This window comes from Triturus cristatus, chromosome 4_1 (assembly GCF_964204655.1).
Source record: "Triturus cristatus chromosome 4_1, aTriCri1.1, whole genome shotgun sequence".
Lineage (NCBI taxonomy): Eukaryota > Metazoa > Chordata > Amphibia > Caudata > Salamandridae > Triturus > Triturus cristatus.
Genome location: NC_140585.1, coordinates 948,643,350 through 948,669,199, shown reverse-complemented (window position 1 = coordinate 948,669,199; position 25,850 = coordinate 948,643,350). Strand labels below are relative to the sequence as shown.

The window sequence follows — 25,850 nt, the reverse complement described above, 5'->3', positions numbered from 1 at the left end:
CGACATTGCCGTCATGGAAAGGCCTGAAAATATCAACATTATAATATGGATGGCTGTGCCTGCTAGGCACCGCCACCATATATGAGCCCCAGCTCCGCCCGGTCGGCAATCATAACGATTGCTAACTGGCGGAAAAGCGGCGGACGGACTTTCCGTCATTAAAAGATGGATATCAAACAACCATTGTCATGAAAAAATATGACAGATTTAAAAATTTTAAAAAACATATCTTTTTCACCAGTTCTCATTGTCTCAATTAAGTACACACAATTATATCACTGAATTTAGTAGCATTTGTTTATTTTAACATTTTACTGATATTACAACTCAGGTGAGAAGTCGCCCGCTGAGGCCAGTACAAGTATAAAGTACAATACCACATTGTAGTACAGTAAAAAAGCAAAAGAACTACCACATCATACAAGTTGCCAGAACAGCTATCAGTATTATAACAGGGCATGGCCCGACCCTCCTGTTTGTGCATTGAGAGTGTCCCCATCGTGGTGTCCCCGCCATTAGACCATGGCCTGTCTGAGCATCCACCTGCACTCTGCCCAGTCCTTCCAGATCTTAGTGTTTCTGGGGGGGCAAACCCATATCGGCCGTTCAAATCCCATGCGGTGATCCATGCCCTTGGCCCATGTTTCCACAGAGGGTAGTCGCTGTCTCTCTCCAGGCCCTAGGTATGTTTCTTGTAGCAATAATTAATCCCAACCAAAGAAGAGCCCTCTAATAGTGTGTACCCTCAGATCATCTGTGATATGAAAAGGGATGAGTTTGGGGGTCCCATGGAATGTCCCATGCCAACACCCTCTCAAGTCGCCACAGCACACCACCCCAAAAGTGGGCAAGTACTAGCCAGTCCCAGAAAGTATGTGGTAAGTCTCCATGTGGGTCATCACACCTCAGGCAATTCCCTGTGGGAATCAAGCCCATGCAATGAAACCAGGGTCTGGTGAAGTGAACTCTGTGATGCACAAACTTGCTACCCCCCAACTCGCACCCTGGCCACCAGATTAATGTAGAGAAAGCTCACAAACTTTGTACTGAACCCAATCTCGGGTGTTCTAAGGTCCGTTGGCAGTTCACCTTTCTCTAGGGCCAACTGGAAGGTCTCAAGTATTAACGTGCCAGTCTGAGTCCACACCAGGCGCCAAAACTCGGCCAGAAAGCCATTGGGACCTAGAGCTTTACTAGCTTGCAGCTGAGCCAAAACTGTAGGCAACTCATCGCATGTAATGTCTGCCTCCAGCGATTCATGCTCTTCGGAAGTTAAACGAGACATCAGCAAATATGATATTAATTGACGTAGGTATGTACAAGGGCTCAAAAGGTCTGCACTGTACAGCGATCAGTAGTAGGCTGCAAAGGTGCCTGCATGGGATCTGCCTTCTGCTAGTGAGTAAGCTACTGGGTCTCCCATCTCTCTGAGAATACATACCTGTTCAGCTTCTTACTGGCCTTATCTCCCCATTGTTAGACTCTACTGCCGGTGGCCAACCATGCCTCCTGTGTAAACTCCTGTTGGAGCAAGGTCTGAGTATGTAGCCAGTCACACGAGAAATTCTTGCGGTGGTGTCACGTATTTGCTCTCTTAGTCAAGCATGCGTTCCTTGAGGTCCCTGACTTTCTGCCGATCTCTGTCTTTTTGTGCCTTGAAATAGCTAATGATATGTCCCCTAACTGTAGCCTTCTGTGCCTCCCAGAGTGTAATGTGGGAAGTCACAGATCCCTTATTGTCAGCAAGGAATTGCTGGCAGGTGTTGACACAGCTCCCTAAAGTCTTCTTTTTGGAGGTGTCCGCGATCTAGGTGTCATCTCATCGCTGCTTTCTGGGGGCCCCAAGCCAGCTCCATCATGAAAAAGTAGTCCATCTAGGAAAAAGAGCTCCTGAGGAGAAGGTATATCCCCTCCCTCCAGGGTGATGTGCCCCCCACTCCTCTGTCAAATTCCAGTTGTGTGCAAAGGATGCAAGGAGCATAGGCGCGTGGCCAGTCCAAGCAGGGGTGGAAGAGCGGTCAAGGCCCATCTCGCACACCCCATTAAAGTCACCACCTAATAAACATGGGGCTTCCGGCAGTTCCCGTATAAGGTCCTCCAGATTCATGTCGATGTGATGTCGATCACGGAGGGGGGTGGTCATGGAGAGGACCTGACACTGCTTTGTAGCGGCCCAATCCATCGTGCTATACCTTGGAAACTGTTAGAGGGATATGCACCCTAATTAAGGTGGTCACTCCCCAAAAGCCACTGTAAAATCCAGAGTGGTACATCTGGGTCTAGCATGGCAGGCCAAGAAGGGGAATTAATTTCCCAGGAGGTGAATTCCTGGAGCATCACTATGCTCAAGTCTGTTCTCGATGCCGCCTTGAGAACCGCCCCTCTTTTGATTTTATCTAATACCCCACTGGCATTCCATGACAGGACTCCAGGTGTATTCAAGGCCACATGTCTTGCTCAGGGGCTCTGTGTCGAGTAGGGTCTGCCATGATCTAAGTATGTCTGTGTGTTGTGTCTGAGAATCGCATTTGTCTCACACAGAGCCGCACTCCATGCCAGCACCTGAAAGAGAAACAAAAACAAGACCCCAACGCCACCCCCTCCAAGCCCACCCCCCTACTTTGTGAACTGGAAGTACCTGTCATTGTGCGGCTAGAGACCAAAGCCAACATGGCTTCCGTGTGCGTCACCCATTTTGCCCATATTCCCCACCCAAACAAAAACCCTTTCCCAACTGAAATAAGGTAATGAAAGATCCTAACCAGCAAATCAGCGGAACCCCAAACATTATAAACACGGGTAAATCACCCACTGTTGTAACCCATATTGTACCTCAGTGGAGCAGCTTATGGAGCTTGCGGGGGTTGTTGGTGCTGGAGAATGCGGGTGACCCATCCGTTGGTGTGGGCAAGTCACTCCCGGAGCCTGCATGTTCAGGACCTAGAGACTGGGCCCACCGGTTTCTCTGCCTCACTTGTTTCCTCAGGACAGAGTGCCATTTTCTCGGGGGGGGGGGCACTATTGTACCCCCCCCTTAACCACCTCCCACATTTCTGAAGTGAAGAATCTGCTGTGCGTCTAGGAGTTTGCTCCTCAGTCTAGTCCCAGACCACCTCCACAAACTGTAGTTTAAGCAATCCAATTTATACTCTTAATATCATGTTAATTTTTCAGCCTGCATTGGTCTCCTGTGTTAGTCCAAGGGAAGGTCTGCAAGCTGTTTCATGTGTTCTGAACAATGCATTTCAACCTTTTTGATTTCCACGCAATCCTCTTATATCCCCTATGGACCAAATACGGGCTGTGATTTTATCTCTCCACCCACAGTAACAGCTTCAATCTTCCTTCCCTGGATGGGTTGTTGAGAAAATTAAAGGCCAGCCCAGCATGATAAAATTATGCTTACATCGCAAAAGAGACCTCCTAGCATATATTTTGCCCTTGAAGATTACTTTCAATCAGGTTCGACATAGTAGCATATAGGTTATCTCCATGGCTCTCAGTTTTTGATTAGCCTCTTGAAAGGAGTGGCACTGTTGTACTTTCAAGGTATAGTCTGTTAAAATCATTACTGGAGTGAAGTAATATGTAATTTGGCCGGCCTTGTGTGCTGCTCTGAGGACACTCTATCAGCATAATTGAGGACCTGCAGAATAATTGGTCTAGAAGGGGCACCCACAGGAGGTTCTCCGATCAGTGCTCTGTGTGCTTGCTCTACAATGAACTAGCTTGACACCTCCTCTTTGGAGACCCAAATGGGCAGCTAGTCCCCCATGAATTTTGTTGATGTGGAGCCCTCTGCACCTTCATGGATGCTCACGATGCAGAGATTGTTTCTTCTGGACCTCCCTTCCACGTCTTCAGCGTGGGCCTCCAACTGCCCCACCATACGTTGCAGAGTCACCAAGCGTTCTTTGTGTGGTTTGACTGTGTCTTCGGTATCTGACATCCTGCTCTCAAGCTTAGTGACTCTGTGAGTGGTGTCTTGGAGATCTTGTCTAATTAGTGTAAAGATCTCAGTGATATTTATTGTAAGTAATATTTTTGTAAACTTGAAACATTCAAGAATGCCCTCATGCCCTAATGACATTGCCAAAAGTTACTCAAAATTGGTCAGTTTTTCATGTTTTCTATTTATATAGCCTCTATTAATAAATGCGAAGAAAAATTATTTTATATTAACCATATATGTCACGTTTTTATAGATCATAGATTCTATATTTAATTTCTTCAGTGTGATTTCAAACTGGATGGTTACAACAAGTAAGGAAGCTAGAATTTGAATTCAGGATTTCATATTGTGTTGTTATTCAACTAGTGTATAGTGTTTAATAAATGCATCATCACAGTGACATTACACACACACATGTATATGTGTAGTCATAAGATTTAAATGTTTGATTTTCTGTCGGACACTGAAGATCACTCAGAGCGACATAACATGCCTGCCCAAAAGGATGCTGCTCTTTGCAAGCCTCTCCTTGAAGAGCTGTAACCTAAATGACAAACTCTGAGGCATAAGAGGGGCCCAGAGACCTCTTTATTTTTGATAACTATTTAATTGTGGCAATTGGGGTGTTGAGCCTCTCTTAAAAATCCTTCTATTTCTCAAGTCAGCCAGCAGAAACAGAACACCGAATCTCCTGCCTTTCTTTACTCTGCTGGCTTGACAGACCACTTATAGGGGAGACTGAACAGGGCAATGGCCACAATTAAATAATTAATATAAACAAAATGGTCTAGCAGCCCCCGCAGTTTGCTCCTCAGATTACAGCCCTTTATGGAGGTATCTAGGCATGCACAGATGTGTTCTGTCTGCTAGTCTTTATTCTTCTGTTGCCTCCTCAAAATCTGGACGGATATTGTACCCTGCACCTCTCCGCTCAAAAATAATTTTTTGGGGTGTGGGAAATAAATCACACTTGTCCCCCGCAGTTCCTACGCCAAAGATCCTAGCATTATCTTTTTTTACTTCTTGTTTCTGTTTTTTATCTTCTGATTCTTTAGAAGTCAACATAATGGGTGGGCTAATTGACTGAGGAGTAAAATGGCGTTCTTTTATTGAGCGGATTACAATAAAAAAAAAAAAAAGATGAAAATCAATCTGACTTTGTGGGCTAACAGCACCCAACAAAGCTCCGTCACAATTAGATAATAAAAAAAGAAGGGCTTGGGCTATTCGTTCCGCTGTCGGATAAAAAGCTCTTCGCCAAAGTGTCTGGGAAAATAATGCGTTCAGACGGAGCCGAATTACTGCCTCGCAGTTCTATTTATCTGTAGCTTAAAACGCAGCTGCGTTTTTGTAAGAAGTAATGAATGTGGCAGTCCTACTTAAGGTAGCAGAAAAAATACCCCTTGTTTTGTAATAAGGAGATTTTCAATTTAAGAGCGCGAGAGCCTGTTGTGTGAAGTATTGGTTGTTACATTCGAGGCGTTCCATCTCTCCCACCAGGAGGCTAATAATGAAGGAGTCGGCGAAGGAGACCAAAGCCACGAGGGTTATCGCACAGCCCCAGATGCTGGATAAGTTGAAGGAGGCAGAATCGCATTTGGATGACATCCAAAGGGGACTGAATGATTATTTGGAGAAGAAAAGGCTCTTCTTTCCAAGGTAAACAACCCGTTTCATTTGCGGTCTATATGTATTGCGGTAAAATATGCTGACAGAAGTGTCCGTGGGGTTCATTTTCTTGCTGTTTCCAGGTTTTTCTTCCTCTCCAACGACGAGCTCCTGGAAATTCTGTCCGAGACAAAGGACCCCCTACGCGTCCTGGCGCACCTCAAGAAATGCTTCGAAAGGTTCGCAAATCTCACTTTTTAATCGTGAAATGGAAATCACCCAGATGGAGTCGGCAGAAAATGGAAAAGTAGAGCTCGTGCTGCGCGTAGTCACATCAAAGGCCAGAGGGATGGTTGAGAAATGGCTGCATGAGGTGAATATCTAACCCTCTTATTTAGGAATTGGTTAATGCGCCAATAGTCACTCTTCATGTATAACCACCCACGATTAATCTTTTTCAATGGTGAATCGTCTGTGACATATATATATATATATATAGTATAATTTTTTTTTTTTTTTTTGCGATGGTGGGGACATGTGCCTTTTGTGTGCGTTTTCTTTGTTTTCAAAGCCCGGCCATTTGAGCTCCTGAAAACAAACATACATCCAAGCATTTTACTAAAATACTTGCTACTTTGACTCGGTTTGCCGAATCCTTCATACATACACATGTTGGCTTATTAGCTCGTGATTTTATGGCCTTACACAAACATCACTTTACAATCTTTTGTTAACGCTCCACAGGAAAGACCAGGCACGCACTGCTTGCAGATAAAACTAGAACACTACTACGTAGTTAAGAAGATGCTTTGTAGCACCGATTTCCACATTTCATTACCAATATCTTGAAAAAGGAGGCTGAACTGAAGATGGTAGATAAACCTTCTAAGAACATTTCCCCCGCATCGAAATTTTATAGCTAATGTCTTTAAACGTGGCCATTTCAGAAAAACAGTTTTTGTTTGATATTTGTAGAGGGCCAGTGTCTCTATAAAAAGAAATTGATTCCAACTTAGTGTCATGGATGTAATATTATTTTAATTGTAGTCTTGGCACAGCCTTGTTTCCATAGGCATATGTACCTGTCCAAGGACAAAGCAAACTAGTTTAACTAATCAAATTTCTACTCTTAATATGTTCATTTTGCAGCCTGCATTGGTCTCCTGTGTATGTCCAAGGAAGGTCTGCAAGCTGTTTCATGTGTACGGAACAATGCTTTTCAACCTTTTTCACAAAATCCACTTATCCCCTATGGGCCAAATACAGGCAGTGATTTTGTCTCTCCACCCACAGTAAGAGCTTCAGTCTTTCTTCCCTGGATGGGTTGTTGTGAAAATGAAAGACCAGCCCAGCATGACACAATTGGGCTTTTATCTCAAAGGAGACCTCCTAGCATATTTGAGAGCCAAGCAGTATACATACTGCTCAGTAAAATTTCTAGCATAACAGCATATTTTAAAAAGTGCTAGAAGAAGTGTACAATACTGTAGTTGTAGACATACACAAACAATCCTTAGCAATACAGCGGAAGAGGAGTGAGAAACCTTATCTTGTAGCGTTAGTGAGTTGACAGTGAGGATGGGTGAGTATGTCATGTGATCGTCATCAGCTATTAATGTTTCCCCGGGACTAAACATGCGGCTCGCCCAAATGCATGCAAATTGAAAATATATCTCCTTTGTTACTAGGGTTTCTATTTAGCTGCATGCCTTGAGGACACCATGTTCCCAGGCCTGGCTTAGGGGCTTATTATGAGTTTGGTGGTGCGGGAGCGGGGTGGTCCCGCTCCTGCACTGCTGAACTCATGTAAGAACCGCCCCCCCAATCATTAGTTTTCTACTGGTCTGGCGGGCGGATCTTTGGCATTCCCAGGACGGTGCCCACTGCAATAAGATTGTCAAAGGCAGTACATGCTGTGCAGGTACTGGTGTGCATGTACCCTGTGTGCATCTACATGGAATGAGGCACCATTGGATCTCTTTTGTTTCCTCACCACCACACTTTTCTGGGTGGTCCTACCACAATGTAAAGTGTGGCGTGAGGAAACAAGTAAAATGCTTGGCAGGGCTGCAGCGGCCTCGCCAAGCATATTGCGCCTCAAAATCACAGCGCCACCACCAGAGATCTCTCATCCCTGGCGGTTGCAGCGGTCCCAAGGTGGCCCGACTGCCCTGGTTCTAGTAGGGTGGTCAGAAAACCTCCACCGCCACACCTTCTGAGTCTGGCAGTCCATAGACCGCCAGACTCGCAATAAGCCCCTTAATCTTTCTTAAATAATTTTGAACTGTGTGCTGTTGTAATTGGTTCATTGGGATTAACGTATGACTACGTAACACAGAATTGATTTGCTTACCAAAGGAAAGCTCATGACCAACAAAATGGAACTCATTGGCAACACTATTTGTCGTATTGTCTGAAGAGCCATTCACAAAATCATTAACTAAAACAAGTGTGTTCATTGTCCTTAATCAATTCCACCCTTCTTTCTAGTATTTGATGAAAAAGTAGTATACAATAATCTAATTAACATTCTCATTGTCTCCCTATTTTTCGTTTTCCACCTTTAGCCTCTTAAAAGATGTTTTGAAGGTTGTTACTCATATTTGTCATCACAGTAGATCACCTTGCCAAAAATGGGGCTGTGTGTGATGTATACCGGGTGAGTAAGGTGAGTATGTTTTGCTATTTTCTACGGGCCTAGACTGTAGTGCATGCGCAATCATCTCTAAAGCCTTTTCATTATCTCACCTTGAGTTTTATTTGATTTCTTTTCAATATTATAAGGAGGGACATGTGGGAATGGGGGGGGCGGGGTGGACACATGTTCATTTTAATTGGGCAGATGGCATCCAGGAGTAAAAAACTAAGTGAACAGGGCACAGTGCAACAATATAGGTCTAATTAGATGTACTCCAACAAAAATGGCCACTCCACAAAAATGAAAGTAAACAAATGGTTCTGCTGTAACTTAAAAAAAATGTGCATACTTGTGCATGGATAGTTTATTTGTGTATAGTGTTATTTAGTTCTTAATTGCTACTCTTGTCAATGCAGACCAAACTAACTACTAAAAAATAAAAAGTGGATTGTCGCATGTAGTCCGCTTTGAGCGTAATCCAGTGTACTTAAGATTCATCAGATATGATACCAGAGTTGTAAAATAATAAAGCAATGTACTGGTACGTAGGCCTAGCAAACCTTTTTTTAAGTGACTAAGAAACGTTGTTGCCTCTCCATTGAATTGCAAGGGTGACCTGTGGATATTATTGATTAATCTGATTTCTTGGCTCCCCTTGGGAATATCTCAAGAGGGTTTGCAGCATGCCAGTTTTTCAGATTTTGTAAATACTTTTGAACATTTTGTTCAAAAGGTCTGGCCCCTATTAGGCAGGGCCCATGTTTTCATTATCCAGCTGTGTGAACTAGTGTGGGCATCCGTAGGCAACTGTTTTTGTTTCCATTTTAACATTTCAAATACTTGAAGTGAGTGGGAAAGTGAGCTAGACATTTCAGTACAGTGTGACCTTTTCCTACTGTATAGTTAGATGAAGAACTGCCATTTGATGGGCCTAGGTCACAAAACAATTTGCATATTTAAGCTCTGTTTACACATTCAAATATACTTTTTATGATTAGAAAACCACCTATGACAGTCAAAGCAGTGATTTTACACTTAGAAATCATTTAGGTACATAATGATTTTCATGTGAGTAAATCTTCCAGGATGTGAATGCCCTGAAAGTTTGTGCACATGCATTAATTTACATGATTGTGGCAAACCAGTTCCCATTCTTGAAATAGTCAAATGCTTGACTCATATCAAGGGCAGAACTCCAATCAAAGGCAGGAGTATACCATGTCTTTCCTTGGTGGGGAGTGTTTCAAGAGATTTCTCCACAGGGAATATGTTTGATATGAACTGTGTGTTTGTGTGAGCAAATGGACTTTTATATTTGCTTATGCAACAGGAAATTCACAAAACAGTTTCAGTGGTACACTTGGTGAAAAGATTCCAAGTAGTCATGTGAGCAACCTTTATGCATTCTGTGAAAACCTGTAAATCTACTCCATATGTAGGTGGCAACCTGCAGGAATAGATCTCATGGGTGATTAGCTGCGCTTTGCAAATCCACATAACATTCAACCCAGATGTGTCTGTACAGTAGACAGCAGACTTTCTTTCATGTTCATATAAAAGGGCAATGGAGATTGCTGTATTCTTTAGACAAAGCAGATTCTTTTATCTCACCTTCTCTACAGTGCTCATGCAAAGAGACCTGGAAATATGTGAAGGTAAAAATAAAAGTGCACAGGCCTGTGGGAAACTGACTTCCTTTATAAATATTTAAAGAGGAGGCTATAATGCCTTGCGAGGATTTTCATTCATCTGTAGGGCTTAAAATACAATATAGTATTGTACTGCCCTGTGGGAGGCAGTCTTCCATGTCAGGGATTTTAAAAATAATGTAAATGGTACACAATCCTTCCTACAATAACCCCAATCCAAAAGTAAACAAAAATAATTTGGGCATTTAGCATCCATCTTAAATATCAGAGAATGCAGATAATTCGGATTTTTTGCTAGATAATGTCATCAGCTCATACCTAGAGACTCAGAGAAAGTTCATCTAGTTTGTCAACCAGGAATGCATCTTAGACAAACACAGAAAAGTGAGGTTGAAGAAAGGGGGTAATAAATGTTCTCCTCTGTTCTTCTGTAATGGGTAACTATAATATATTCAATAACTCATTACAAGCTAATCACACATCAGAGTGCATACATGCACAATAGCATTGAAAACACAGTGAATATGGATTTGTTTTGCATGATGCTTTTTCTTAAATGTCATGCAATATTAATTCATATTCTTTACCATTTTATGCAGTTGTCAAGTTATGGATGCTCCAACTAAACACTGTCTTACAGTAAAAGCCAGGTTCAAAATAAGATGATATTCTGTAGTTAAGCATAGAGGCAGTAAAGCATGAAGAGGGCAGTGACATCAGACTGCCTCTTCATTCGTATACACTTCATTGATGAACTTACCCGGAATCACTGATTTTTGTTCTAATGAAAGGAACAGAAATTAATTGGATTGACCTCTCTAGTGATGTATTGCAACCATCTTCAAATCCAAAAAGCACTCTTCATCTTTGGGATGATGCCTAAACGATCAAATGCACCAGGGTTTCATCTTTTTGCATTCTATTGCACAATAGTGATCTTTTTATTAAAACTTTAGAGTTCCACATGAAGCATAGCATGTATCATCATTTAGAAAAATTTTGTTTTATATGAAATGTATCAAGAACCAATGACTAACTTTCGTTTAAAGAACAGTTCAAGTAATGTTGACTCCAGATGTCTGTCCTATTGGTAAATATAAGATTGATAGCATTGCGGCCCAGGATTATCAGCACACATTGCATGATTAACATCTAGTAGACCACAAGCATAGGTTGGCCTTATAGCTATTTTGTGTGCTGCTGTTTGTTTCTTGGTGAGTAGTCTTTGTATAGTAGTTACGCAGCCTGTCCTAAGCATGGTTTGAATTTTCATCACAGGGTTGTGTTGCTTTACTTTCTGTGTGAACAGTTTTCCCAACAGGGTCCTTATAGTTTTCTGCTTGCTCTTTTGTGTGTCTGTGACTGCCTCCGATTAAGCTGCAACAGCTTAACTATATGTTGAAGCTAATTCACACAGTTGCAGTCCATGTTAGTGCTGGTTTTAGTCTCTCCTGTCTGTCTGTGTTTTCAGATGCATGCTTTAGTGCTGTATCTTGCCTGTGCAGTCTCTGTAGTGTTTTGTCATCTTCAGTGGGTTAAGTTGTAGTAAATTTTGTTCTTGTTATATATGGAATTATATCTTTGAGGTGTATCTTTCCGTTCATTTGTCATGTATCTGTCTTGTGTTGTGTGTCAGTGAAATATGGATTACAATGTTCAGTAATATGGCATGACGTTAATGGTTGGTTTTTAATCGGAGAGGAAATCATGAGAAGAAAAATAAAGCCTTGCACCTGATAGAGGGATATTCACTCCCGTGTTTTATGGCTTTTTATTCCTATGTGATAGTATTAAAGTCTCATGTAGGGATGGAAGCCATTAAATACATTGTGAAAAATCAACAGCTATGATCGGGCAATCTACGTAAATAACAACATGAATGTTGAGCAGGTGAAACATGTCGGGATGTACTGTACTGTAATTCAGTACAGAATTATTTAAAATATTCTACTCCTAAATTGTCCTTTCTTCATTCGTAGAGAGCTTCATTACGTGGCAGTTGTTTATTACACTGGACCTACCCTTGAGTGAGGTTCAACATTGTTTGTGTCTTGCGTATGTTAAGTCTATTTCTCCGCTCTGTGATCTCTGATTAAGATGTTGAAGGCACCCACATCATTGAAGGTAGAAATTTGTCTTGGAGTTGTTTCTTTCAGTAAGTGAATCCCTTTCTTGACATCAGTGAGGAACACAGAACACATCCTTGTTAGCATTTAGACATTGTTGTCATGATGTCTAAAACAGATGTGGAGTATTTTAAATAATTCTTAGAATATTGTGGAGGTCTTCTCTCTCTAAGGCCTTCCTCTTGCGATCCTCGTGTCAAAGCACGGCAAGGGATTCAAGTAACTGAAGCCAAAAAAGGCTACATGAACATCAAGTTGTGGACACATGTTCCTAATAATTTACCACAAGTGTTTTGCTGTTTGCACTTCAGATCTAGTAACTCTTTCGTTCTAAGATATTTAAGTGTAAATAATATCTAGTGTAGCAGTACTAAAGCAGATGCATGGGTGATCACACAGAGACAAACTAATTGTGTATATAACTACTTTAATATGTATTTTTCTCAACAGTTCTAATAAAATATCTTTTCATATATTTCTGACTCTTCTTTTATTTCAAAGCACATTTCATATTTTTTCAAGAAGCTAGGAAGTTTCTACTTTAAATTCCCAGGGTCATTATGATGGAATAGAAAAAGGTTTGTCTGAATGTTCCTGCCCTAAAACACTTAAGGCTGATATGATCCTCTCTGAATATAAATGTGCTGATAAATTAACAGTGCGCACAAAATGTCATTTTAAATCCACAAAAAAGGTGAACAGTCACTTAAAAATAAATCCTGACATATGCATGTTGAAACCCAAAGAGACAAACCTCAATTTCGCCATGGTCCAACTATCGACATATGTGCAGTGTGAATCATCTACTACAAATGAGGGACGAGGTGTACATGGAACTTGAGTTGCTCATGTTGAAGAAAGACATTGAAGAAAAGTATTATCCAAGATGGCATTCCTCAGACACCTTCCCATACAAGCTGTTCACCACAGTTTTCCTTGAATGCAGTGAGTGCTGGAATAGGGAAAATAAAGAGCCAAACAATTGATGAGTCAAGGGGATCTGCTTTTCCTTTCAAGGCTTTTTGATCAGGTTAATAAGATCGTTTCTCAAAGAGGAGTATAGGAGAACACAGGCCGGAAGGGGAATGTTAAGAGTATTTAGGGCTTATGCGAAAGGCAAAGCATAGCTCGCAGTACTTATATATAAAAAAAAAAAATCAACTAAGATCTAGTACGATATGATTTGTCGTGTTTTGATGATTGTGATTAAAAAATACAATCATCAAAAGAAAAATCATATTCTACACCATTCGAATAGATTTTTTAAAATATGTACAGCAAGCTGCAGTCTGTACAATCTTTTGTACTGAACAAATACGACTTGACTCACCTCCCACAATATAGTACAAAATATAGTACTAATGAAAATCAGAGACCTCTTCCACGGACAGTGCATTAAAAGAAACAAACAGTATTCATAAACTCGGATACCTAAAATCTCTCTGACTGCATAGCCTACAGTCCGATTGTTTGGAGTGGCCGGAATGTCAACAGTTAGTTATGAACAATTTTAGAAGCCTCAACAAATGAATGTATTAAATAAAACACATCTGAGTGGACGACAGGAGAGACCTGGAAACAAATGCTTCTCTAGAAAACATTACAACAATCAATCATAATAGGAGCAGAACAAACAATATACATATCAACTTGTGTTCAAGATTAAATGCATAGTGATTAAACTAGTAAACTGTATGCGTTGTACTTCATCTGTCCTATCTATTCTCTATTCATCCTACCCTGCAACTTGCCTACGAGTGTATAAAATGTGCATGGAACTTGATAATATGATGTCTAACAAAAGGAGTGACATTCCAAACTGCACAATCCATCTGTTTCTTACACAGCACAAACCAGACCCAGAATGTAGTTCATCTGTACTTAATAAAGATTTCACGCACATTCGACTGTCCCCTCTTTTACTCTCTCACTTCGTAATGCTCAGACATGCACATACACAGTTCAGAAAACCTGACCACACAGCAATAGTGTTTGGACCAAGTAACTCGCCTTCCATTGAATTTATTTGCATTGAAATGCTTCTAGGAGGCACTGATGAAGTTACATGTTTTACTTAGAACTACCACTGGTAGCCAGTCTTATCACGCCTACTGTTCTGTGTTAAATATACATGCTACAGTGCATCTCAGTTGGCACAATTGTTTGTGTGCCATGAAAAAGTTCTTGCCAATAGGTGTGGGTTTGTATTTTTATTTTACTTCTATTTATTTATTTCATTTGTTTTATATAGCGCAAATTTGACCCAGGGGCATCAGAGCGCTTCACAAAGTTAGCACAAGCAGCAAATACCTGAGATACATTTGGAGTAAATACATATACATACATAGAGAAGTGACTAGGTATACAGGAATAGCAAAAGCAGTAAGATACCTTTGGAGTGAAATTTAATCACCTGATGAGAGTAAGCGACAAGGTATACAGGGACATTGGGGAAAGATGCAGATACACCTTTGAGGTAGCTACAGTACACATAAATACATGGCGCTTTACAGAGCACAGCAGCACTTGTGCAAGACAACCTGAGGGATCAGTACAACAGTGAAAAAAATTGTAACAGTAAAATGGCAAAAACAAGATGAACACAAGTAAAGATAGACAATGTAGTTTTGAGGTAGCTGGTGTGATGCCTCGTGAGGACGGGAACTAGAGGCACAGATTGCCCTGGGGTAGTGCTGCACAGATTTATTTAGAAGGTGCGGGGAGGGGGCCAGCTAGTCAGGTGTTTTAAGGGGGTTTAGATATTTATTGAGAAGTGTGTTTGTATCTATCTATCTAGCTTTCTATATATGTTTAATCCCCTCTGCATGGTCTTGCTATCAGTAAAGTTAGAGATTGTGGTGTACTTGGCCAGACCCATAGTTGAGTGGTGGTCGTTAAACTATACACTCTAGTTTTTGTGTGAACTGTTTTGGTCAGCTATTACAAGGGGCACACTCCAATCCAAACCCCCATCCATGGTAATGATGTCCCAGTTTGCCTTTTGCATTTCCTATGTTCTCTAAGAGCATGCATTATCGTGTCACTCATCTTTTCTGTACATTGAGGACAATAGAAAGGTTATTATTTTTTTACGAGGATGGGGTCATTCAGCATACCACTTAAATTACATGTTCTCACATGCCACTTTTTGTGGCAATTAGCCAGTGATCATATCGTAGGTATGTGCACACCTTGTGTGATTGGCCACGTTATGTGCAAAGTATTATATAGATTTATAGACACACTATGGATATATATGGTGTAAATGGCTTTCTTATGTAGTCTTCTAATGAATGGGATGAAGTGAGATGCGTGCCGAGATCATTGCATCACTAAACATTGACTGCATTGATCTTCTTTACACAATTGCCTATATTAGCCACAATACTGTTCACGGTATAGTAGTTGTATCTGCCAATGGATCACTTGCCCATTCACCTGTGCGTTTTCGTTATTTCTGTCTCAATGCCTTCTCAGACCATCCATAGTTAAACACATCCTTCCCAGCTTGCTTTAGCCTCCGATAGTCTTGATGGTTCTGCTTTCACAATGAGATTCTTTGGTTTTACTTTATAGGTCGTTTTGATTTTCATGGCTGTTTTGCACCACTATCTTTACTTGGATATTGGATCTTCTGCTGAAGTGAGGAAATTCTTCGGTGTCCAATTAGGTGTTTCAACAAATACATTTTCAAAGGAAAAAAGACGTTGGCCCCAATTAGTTCAATCCTAGCAGCTTTATTCTACTAAGGTGTAATTTGCTCTTTTTTGTTTTAATTCTTTTGTTTTAGGACTACTTTGCTATCTATTTTAAAGAAATTGCTCTCTATTAAATGTTTTTCTTTTAACAACAAATGCCAAAATTTTTTCTCTTAATTTAAAATTAATTTCAAGCTGTTTTGCATGGGTACCATAAATGCTTATTGTCTCTTTATGCCAATAAACTTCTCTATAAACTGCTATGGTCTCCAAATGTCTTGCCACTCCTTCTAATGAAAGCGTTGCATTGTCAGTGCTTACCTTTAGCCTGTGTGCTTCAGGTGCATTCCTCAGCTGTCTATTGAAATAAACTGCATCAAGAATGAAGAACATTTGGTTGACATGTTTACTTCTAATCACTGGATTCTTGTGAGTGTATGGTATAGGATATATGAACATCTCCTTATGGCATAGCTTGGCTGATCCTTAGAGGAACCCACTTCTTTCTCATTTTCTGAATTTATCTGATGTCTTTGATGGGTGCACAGTGAGGGTTTGTATAGCTGTAGACCTTCAATGACAAACCTTACAGTGAAAACTATATGGATTGTGGATCTGAAGGTAGCATTTAACAAATAGTATTACTTTTATGTGGCATCCTAAAACAAAGTATTGTACACCCTGATTATCTCCGTCTTGTACAACTAATTGCATAATCCAAAATAAATTGAAGTAATTTCCTCCTGTGTGCATACACTGATATGCTCAATACCATTATGTGTGTCAAAGGGTGCACTTGTTCAATCTGTCATGTGTTTTTCTTTTCTAGCAATATCTGTCACTCTAAATAAAGCATAGTGCAATCTATTGGTGGTGTATGTTAACTACTTTTAAAGCAGTGTTTTTAATGTAGAAAAAAATCACTTTTTCCCTACGAGTTAAGTTTGTTATCAGGTCTCCAGGCTCACGAATGTAAACTGTTCTCCATAATGATTTCCTTCTATCATTATGGTACATAGTGATCAGTGGAGACTGCATTTTCAGCTTAGACGGTCAAAGACATCCCTTCTTTTAAAGAAAAACAATATTGTGACACATTAAACAAATGCTTATGAACAAGAGAAGCCGACGCACAGGGTTAAACTCTGACAAAAATGTAAGGCATGTCATTCATATTCTGGCCTTAGTTCAGATGACGTATGTTTAAAATTACATCTATAGGAGCCCCCCAACTAAACACCTTACCTAATGAGACATGATGTGATGATGACAGATTAAAACACTGCCATCACCAGTGTCAGCGCATTCCACTATGAATCACAATTGAGACTACTGGATCTTCAGAAACTGAAGGTTGCTCCATTGTCAGCACTTCGCTCACTGCCAAAACAGCAGGATCTACATTTTTGCAAGTATGTAGAAGTAGAACTTTCCCAGGTGGTGTTCTTATGAAACAGAACATGAACTCAAGAGCCGCTTTGAAGCCTCTGGTTCAACTTTACTATGCCATTTTTTTCCATTTTGTAACATTTCTTCTTTGCATAACCAACATTTGGCCTTATTCATTTATTAATGCTCCCTTCATGCATGGTGTGTAACAGCAGAAAAAAAGGATAGAAATTGAGCTCTAGTGGCTTGAAGTCACTGAATTGTGGTATGACTTGCAAAGAACATTGAATGACCGTACATAAAGGGTGGCTCGTTGATACAGCACCAATGAAGAAAAACACTGCCTGAAACCAACAAAAGAGGATCAGCTAAATCCCATTGAGTTCCCGGATAGAAATAACCAACACCCAGCAGGGCCACACCTTCTACTCTGCCAACGAACAATGACGCAAACATACTCAGATTGTGTAAATGCCTTATTTGAGAGGTCAGTTTATGCACCTCGTATATATTCACTTTTCCTTCGTAAATAGTTGTTAGATTTTAATATTTACTCCACTGCAAGTGGAAAGTTATCTCAGTCAAAGGATTGGGTCTTTACCTAAAAGTTACCCCTGGGATGATTTGCTCTGTTTATTTTTGTAAGGTTTTGTTTCGGACGCTCACAAAGACAATCTTTTATATGATTTAAACACAAACACTTGAAAATTACATGTTTTGATTTTAAAGTTTGGCAAAGGAATGAATTCTCTTGACATCATTGTGGAAATAGATTTCACTATGATCGATTTGAAATGCTGGACATGTCGACAGAAATGGCATCGTCTGTACATGGTTTTTCAGATATATCACTTAGAAGCACCTTTTGGGTATTGTGAGAAATTGGGTTGTTGGTTGACTAGGGCGTGAGCCCTGATCAAGCAGCAACCACAATACATTGCAGGGTGAGGCACAAGCAAACCTCAAATTAACCTTGGCCCTGCCCACTGATAGCATGGAACAGAATACTCAAGCTTAACTTAGAGGCAATGTGTAAAGTATTTGATTCACACAACAAACAGTAACAAAGTGAAAAAACCACTCAAAGAGGATCCCACACCAAGTTGGAAAAGTAGAGTAAACTTTAATAAATATAACCAGACCAAAATTACAAAAATCCAATCAGTAGAACTGGAGTTATGAATTTTCAAAGATTTATAATAGCTCCAAAAATTACAATAGACAACTTGGGATATCTGCTCAGTCTGGACCGTGTCAAAGTCATACTTTCAGACGGACCACGATGAAGGTCAGGTCGGCTACATTCACCAAGTTAGCCCCTCTGAAGTTTACTTTCTCAAGACCGTCCCAAGAGTCCCGTTCGCGATGTAGGGAGCTGCATGGAGCAGGGAGAGTGTCACAGGTGGCTGTCAGCATAGCTTGTAGAGCAGTCAAGTCACCACGTGTGGGCATTGCCTGAGCTTCGCGTTGGCAGTCCATGCTATAGTGAGAAGAGGCGGCTGGCAGAGTTTTGCATTGAATCGTGGTGTAAACGGCAAGGTCCCATTGCGAACGGGCCTGTTTGTGGTCACAAAGAGGCCACACGCTTGAATTCAGCTACCTAAGCCACACCAAGGTCCTGAGGGGTCAGGAGCTCACTGCCGCTCGGTCCAGGGGCTGGTGCAGGATGTTAGGGAGCCTTTTATGTCCCTCAGGCTCAGATCAGGAGGCCAGCAAACTAGCCCTTGGAGTCACTCTGATGGCCTGAGTTTCTGGATCGAGGTGTAGGACCAGTTCTCTTCTTACCCAGGCAAGAGGGCAGCCGGTCAGCACAGCAGGGCAGCAATTACTTCAGAGAAGCAGTCCTTTCAGCAGCTCGGCAGTCCTTCCCGGCAGAGTATCCACCGGTCAAGAAGTGTACTGAAGAAAGACGATTTTTATAGGTTTACTGAATAAAGAATACCCATTTTATTAAAAGCAAGGAAGCTAGCATTATGCACAAACCATTTATTCACTCCTTCTGAGCAGCAACCTTATAAGCTTCCAAAACAGAACTTCAAAAAACATCACATTATAACTTAGAACTTTCAATCCCATAAATACTCTATGCCCTCTATCTTCTTTCTCTTTTGTCTCTTCCCTCAAACTTCTTCCATATTTCCTCTGCAATACGATCGCTTAACCACTCCTTAATATCTGCAAAATAGATCAAACACATATATCCTTGTCTCAGATATCAATAGTTAAATCTACGTCAAACAATTATATTTCTTAAAATGTCTGCCAGATTGAAAGACAGTTAAAATCTCTGAAGAATTCCCTACCCACTTAACTTCGTTACAAGGGAGAGGTGGGTGGCATAATGCTAGCCTCCTTGTCTTTAATAAAATTATGATTCTTTATTCAGTAAATCTATAGGAATCGTCATTTTATGGCAAAAGAGGATGTTAGCATTATGCATGTTCAAAGTATTTCAAAACACAGTTTGAAGCATGTTCTGCTCCTTTGAAATAAACCTCCGAATGTTATGGCATTTGACCAATCTGCTGCATTCATCATGTCTTCCAATTGTCCTTCCATCATACAAACATTACTTGCCATAGCAGCACTGACAAAATGAGCTGTAAATTCTGACGTATCTACACCTGCTTCCTTCATTACAGCCTTTACCCATCAAGCCATCGTTGCATTTATAACAGCTTTAAATGGTTTTACATAGGAAATTAACAACTGCTCTACCCCTGCACTTCCTTTATCTAACATTATTGTTTCATACTCCTTTAAACATCGCACAACACACAAATTTGGCGAATTGTCAAATCTAGCGTAAAAAATAGAGCCTGGCATAGTTTTTATCCGCTTACAAATCTCAAACTACTCTATCTGGCTGAAAAAAACAGACACCTCCAACGCTCGATCATCTGAAACTTGCCTGCATGAAATGGGACATAATGATGTTGCTAACTTCCAAGTTAACTCCTTTACCTACAAACATTTATTACATGGCCATTTCACAAATAACTGTAACACTAGATTTAAATTCCACAAAGTCTGATACTTCGCATTAGTTGGTCTCTTCCCCCAAATCTCTTTCATCACTCTGCAGACAAGAGGACTCCTACGCACAGACAAACCTTGCTGTAATGAATGAACATCTGCCACAGCTGAACTATAGCTATTCACCATCCTGTATGACATCCCGTTCCCAACCCTGCTAAGAAGTGTGCCTCTATATCTCTTCCTTGTACCTGGTGTCCATGACTCCTTGAGTAAACTTGAAGTTGTACTTGATAGTCCTGAGAATCTTCCTGAACATCTGATATCCTCCAAACTAAAAGTTTGAGAGAACCCGACTCCACCAAAGAGTGGTCCTTGTTCTCTATGTCTAAAAACAGACCTTTGCATGACATTATCAAATACAGTTCTTCTATCACCAATTCCATCACTGTTGGAAACCATAGCTGAGTTTTCCAAAAAGGAGTAACTAGTGCCATCTATCATCTCTGCCAACTCACATGTACCAATACTCTGATTCATAGAGAATGGGGGAAATGAATCATCTCATTCCCCTCCAATCCTGCGTAAAAGCATCTACTGCCACTTCTTCTTGTTCTGGTCTCCAACTGACATAACTTGGCAACTGAAAGCAAGCAGATCTACCTCCAAAGGTCCCATCACATTAGAATCCTTTGAAAAATATCCTCTCTCAATTTCCACTCGCTGCAATCCATCACATTTTGTGAGTTCCAATCCGTTCACATATTTTTATATCCAGGCAAATATTCTGCTTTCAAATCTATTTCATGCTTTAAGCAAAATTTCCACCTTTCCCTTGCTAATTCTGACATTTTCTTTGACCTGCACCCGCCCAATTTGCTACCACAGTCAGATTTGTCTATATTTAATAGCACTGAACCTTCCCCCATTCAAATTTTCCTTCCACCGTACTAATTCCTCTCTTGCATCTTTGCTCAGAGACACCATGTCTCCGTACCACAAACCCTACATCAGACCATGAGTCTCTAAATCTGAAGGGTCCTGTAAGGTAATGGCCCCGTAAATACTGCTTGAATTGAAGAAGACAAAAGGCCAATCACCCAAGCCAACTCACTCAATTTCACTTTTCCTTTCTTGGACGAGTTCATCTCTTGTCTTATCTTTCTCACTTTCTATTCTGGTAACTGTATTGTCTGTGTCAGAATCATACCAGATTTGCATACATTTATCACAAAACCTAGATTCTTCAGCAAACTTATTACCACATCCAGCTCCTTTTTAACTCGTCTGCATTTTGATTCAGTATCAATATATTGTCCAATTAAATTCTCATTCCCCTTTCTCTTAGAAAACCTACAACTGGCCGTAGCACCTTTGTGAAACACCAAGGAGCTGACAACAGCCCGAACGGAGACTTGGGAACTGATACAACTGTCCCCTCCGTCGGACCTGCAAATACTCTTGACTCTCCCTCGCTGTTGGAATCGTGAAATATAGATGTTTGAGATCCAGTTTCAACATCCAATCCAAATCCTGAAGGAAATCCGTCAGCAAATTAATTCCTTCCATTTTTAAATGTGGAAACGTCACACAGTGATTCGAATTTCCTAAATTTATCACTGGCCTCCATCCCTTGTCCTTCTTTTCCACTAGGAATATAGTGCTTACAATTTATTTCCTTCTCTCTTAACTTTACTATTGCATTCTTCTCTAACATTTGCTACACTTCCACTTGAACAATGTTCTCCAAATCTCTCTGGAACACCAACTCACTTGGCTCTCAACTGGGATAGTTCCAAATCGAACTCTATTCCATAGCCTTCTATTATATGTAACACTCATGTATCACACCCATGTATCTTTTGTTATTGACTCCCATAGCTCCTTGAAATATCTCAACCTTCTTGCTTGTTGGGATAAAACCAGAAACAGTCCTCATACTCACCTTGCCTTGACTGGGATGTGTCACCCTTCCTCTGTTACTATGACCTGGTCGTCTGCCCCACTGGGGGAAAAAATGGGATCCTCCATGGTTTCCCCTGTTGGATCCATACCTTTGGTATGTTGAATTTTGGTAATGGGCTCTGAAATGGATCCAGACGGGAAGGTGCCCTCTCCTACCAACCTTGCTATAAAAACTACTGCCTGCGAATACCCTGCTCATAGAGTATTGTTCCTTATCCTGACTTGTGAATGTTTTTACTCATTTGGTTAGGGACTTCACCATCCCATCCCTGAAGAATAACCCTTTTGCGTCTACACCTCTCTGCTTAAAGGCCTGTGTTTGCATTGCCTTGAAAGCAAACCTCATACTGACACCACACTCTTACTAGAGTGAGATCCAAATCAGTACCCTTTAAAAGGCTTCTTCCACAGCATAACATTTTTTGCTAAGGGGCCCAGGATGTCAAACACCTTGTCTTAGCATACTTTTAGTGATTTTGCTAGTCCTTTTTAGGATTTCTTTCCCATTTTGAACATATAAGTAACCTTTTCATCTATTACGGAGCTGGAACGCTAAACCTGCACAAGATTTCTTTCCTCCATTTTTAAGGATTTACATCATCTGCCCTTAATGTATTCTGAAAATTATCCAAAGGCTACCATTCCTTGCCACTGGGATGTATAATATCCTTTGGGTAAAAAATAAATAAATCCTGCAACGGATCAACCACCATTATTTTAATCATATTTTTACTGCTTATCTCACTCTCCTCATTCAATCTATCCTTATATTCTAAATCTAGAATATACTCCTTTAGATCTTCATTTGATCTTTCAACCAGTATCTCCAACTCTTCTTTGGGATTTTTCCTCTCTGTGTAAAATTTACACTTCTGTGTGCTGCTTTGGACACCTGTTCTCTGTAAGCCACTTTAGGCTCCTTTGCCCTGTATGAACTGTGATGAAATGTCTCTTTTTTTCTAAGGCACCTTCCACCAGGGCCTCTATTTAGGTCCTCCTCATCCGAAATGGAGAATTATTCCTCATCATCTCTCCTGTGTCTTTTGCCCAAAGCCGGTCTGTCTCCTGTACAGCTACCTGTACTTCTTTACTCACAAATCTCCTTATTTCTTCCTTCCGATTGGAACGCTCTCAGATTTTCAGTCATAATGAATTTTTTCAACTTACTGTTTAAACTGTCTTTTCCTTCACTCACATTCTTTGTTATTTATATATCTTATCATTTCCTCTATTTATCATCAATAAATTCCATATTTTTCACACTGTATTTAATAAATCATCTCTCCGTCATCAAAACAATGCACTCTCTAACCGTTCCTGGCAAAGAATGCTCCTACCAGGCGTTACGTCGCCATAGAAATAGGTTTGCATGCCTATCTCCTTTGGAAATAGGCTAAATGCTAACTTCCTTAAGAAAATGGCTACCACGCCATTAACGTAGCTGAGCGTCAATAATTAAAGTCATCCTATGCTCTGATGCATTTCCTGATCATTGAGCTTGCGCCTCCAATCACAGCCTCATGCACATGGAGAACAGCTGATCTCCCTCGCGCGTCTCGGAGGACGGTAAACCGCTTTCTGCTCTTCAGCTGACATTCAGCTCAGTGTGAGGCAAAAACTCATACAAAATTAACAAGTAGTGAAACAACACTTATTACTACACTCCTACTCTAGGAAACCAATGTGAAAAATAATAAATTGTTTAGTACTTCAAATAACACCAACTTACATTACAATTAATATTGTTTAACACACAAATAAAGACATTCCTTAAAATAAACTCTTCAATAAAGCCAATCTTCTTCTAAAAAAAAAATACCCATAAAATGGGTAAAGTTAATCTCTTACAGACATCAAAAATGTTATCAACACTATAAAACTCTAAGCAAAGCTTTATATACTTAGCTGCTCAGAAGCAGCAAACAAAAGAGGAAGACGATAGGGGAAATGGAGTATTTATGGGACTGAAAGTTCTAAATTACATTGTGATGTTTTTTGAAGTACTGTTTTGGAAGCTTTTAAGGTTGCTGCTCTTAAGTACTGACTAAAAGGTTTAAGCATAATGCTAGCCTCCTGTCTTACCATAAAATGGGTGTTTGAGGTCTAGTATTGATACCCAGTTGCGCCTTTGACCTGGAGAGAAGCTTCTAGAGGCACGCATTTGAACTGCGCACGTGCCCTTCCTTCATGGCCCTGGCTCCATACTAATTACAGTGGGTATGCAGCCCTTTGTGTGGAGACAGAACACAGTATAAGTGGGGCTGGAGGCAACTCTTCCCTCCCATGCTGCCAGTGACGGCCCATTTAGTCACTTGTAAGCTCCCCTTTGTGTGTGGCTGTTTAGGAGGAAAACACAAAGCCCAATTTTGAACTACACCCAGTCATGTGACCCAGAGACAGGCTGCAACCACCAAATGGCTAGGGCAGGAAAACGCAAACTTTCTAAAAGTGGCATTTTCAATATTGTAACTTAAAATCCGACTACACCATAAGTTAGGATTTAAAACTACAATTTCAGAGACTCCAAACAAGAAATGGGTACCTGGTCCCATTTGCAAATTATACATATAAGATGTAATAATGTAACTCCAATGTTATCCTATGGGACAAGGTAGGCCTTACAGTAGTGAAAAACACATTATATAGTTTTTCACTACCAGGACATGTAAACCTCAAAATTATGTGTTCAACATTTTACATACATTGCACCCTGCCCTTTGTCTCCCGAGGCCTATTTTAGGGGTGACATATTAAAAAGAAGTTTTGGGCCTGGCAAATGGTTTACTTTGCCAAATCGAAAAGGCAGTATAAAACTGCACATAAGCAGGCTGCATAGCCAGCCTGAAACATGTTTAAAGTCCTACTTAGGAGGGTGGCACAATAAGTCCTGCAAACCCTCTAGTAGCATTTAATTTACAGCCCGGGGCATCAGTAGTGCCACTTTACTAGGGACTTACATGCAAATGAAATATGCTAATTGAGTATGAGCCAGTCTTACCATGTTTTAAGGGGAGAGCAAAAGCGCTTTAGCACTGGTTAGCAGACAGAAAATGTGCAGTGTCTTAAGGCCTGCAAACACAAAAGCAGCAAAACAGGTGGTCGGAAAGCAAAATGAAAGGGGAAAAACCATGCTTAGGGTGCCAGGTCTAAGATGTGCAGAATCATGAGTAGTAGCAGAACGGTTTCTATGAATATTTGACTGTAGCTTATAAAAGTATGTCTCTTGGGAATCTAAAAAGAGAAATTGTACTTTCATACATGCTCAAACTGTTAAGAGAGTTCATGTTGTTCTCAATACTTCTGTGTACAGTACAGATTTCACAAATGTTTGTAAAAATACAAAGAATCCCAAGAGTGTTGCGGGTGAACCAGCACCAAAAAAAAACTTCGAGGAAATGGTGCAAAGTTGCAGCAAATGTTCTCTAAAACATTCTACAAATTATTTTCCACATGGTCTTATTTTTTAAAGTGTCTATTTAATTTCCCTTCATTTTTCCATTCAACCCTTTCCATGTTTGTTTTCAATCCTATTTCATGCCTCCGGTTTCTTTGAAATGGGGAGGCTGGAAAAAAGAAATAAACACAGAAATCACAGCCAATTAATACAAACACAAGGAGTAGATTTAAAAGGCTCTGGTAGCAGTGCTCTTTCAGATAATAAAGATCTACCAGGTTCGAATGCAAACAGATTACATCCGTTTTAATGGTTAGTTTTGTTTCCCAATGTGTCATAAGCACACTAGGAACCCACAGTATGAAGTCCTCCAAGGTCTACATCCAGGAAACTGGACATCACTGCCTCCAGCTGAAGTGTGGGGAGCGCATTCCAACATATGATACAGCTAGGGC

The 25,850-nt window shown here is 40.6% G+C and overlaps 1 protein-coding gene across 1 annotated transcript in view; it reads left to right on the top strand.

The window, feature by feature from the left end:
* LOC146855884 (dynein axonemal heavy chain 12-like) overlaps nucleotides 1-15,932 on the top strand; it is a 51,789-nt gene extending 35,857 nt beyond the window's left edge. The window contains exons 2-5 of the mRNA XM_085653830.1: nucleotides 5,453-5,611; nucleotides 5,704-5,799; nucleotides 8,128-8,228; nucleotides 15,550-15,932. Coding sequence (XP_085509956.1) covers nucleotides 5,463-5,611; nucleotides 5,704-5,799; nucleotides 8,128-8,209 — 327 coding nt within the window. The 5' untranslated portion in view covers nucleotides 5,453-5,462 and the 3' untranslated portion in view covers nucleotides 8,210-8,228; nucleotides 15,550-15,932. The remainder of the gene's footprint in view (nucleotides 1-5,452; nucleotides 5,612-5,703; nucleotides 5,800-8,127; nucleotides 8,229-15,549) is intronic.
* The last annotated feature ends 9,918 nt before the right edge of the window (nucleotides 15,933-25,850 follow it).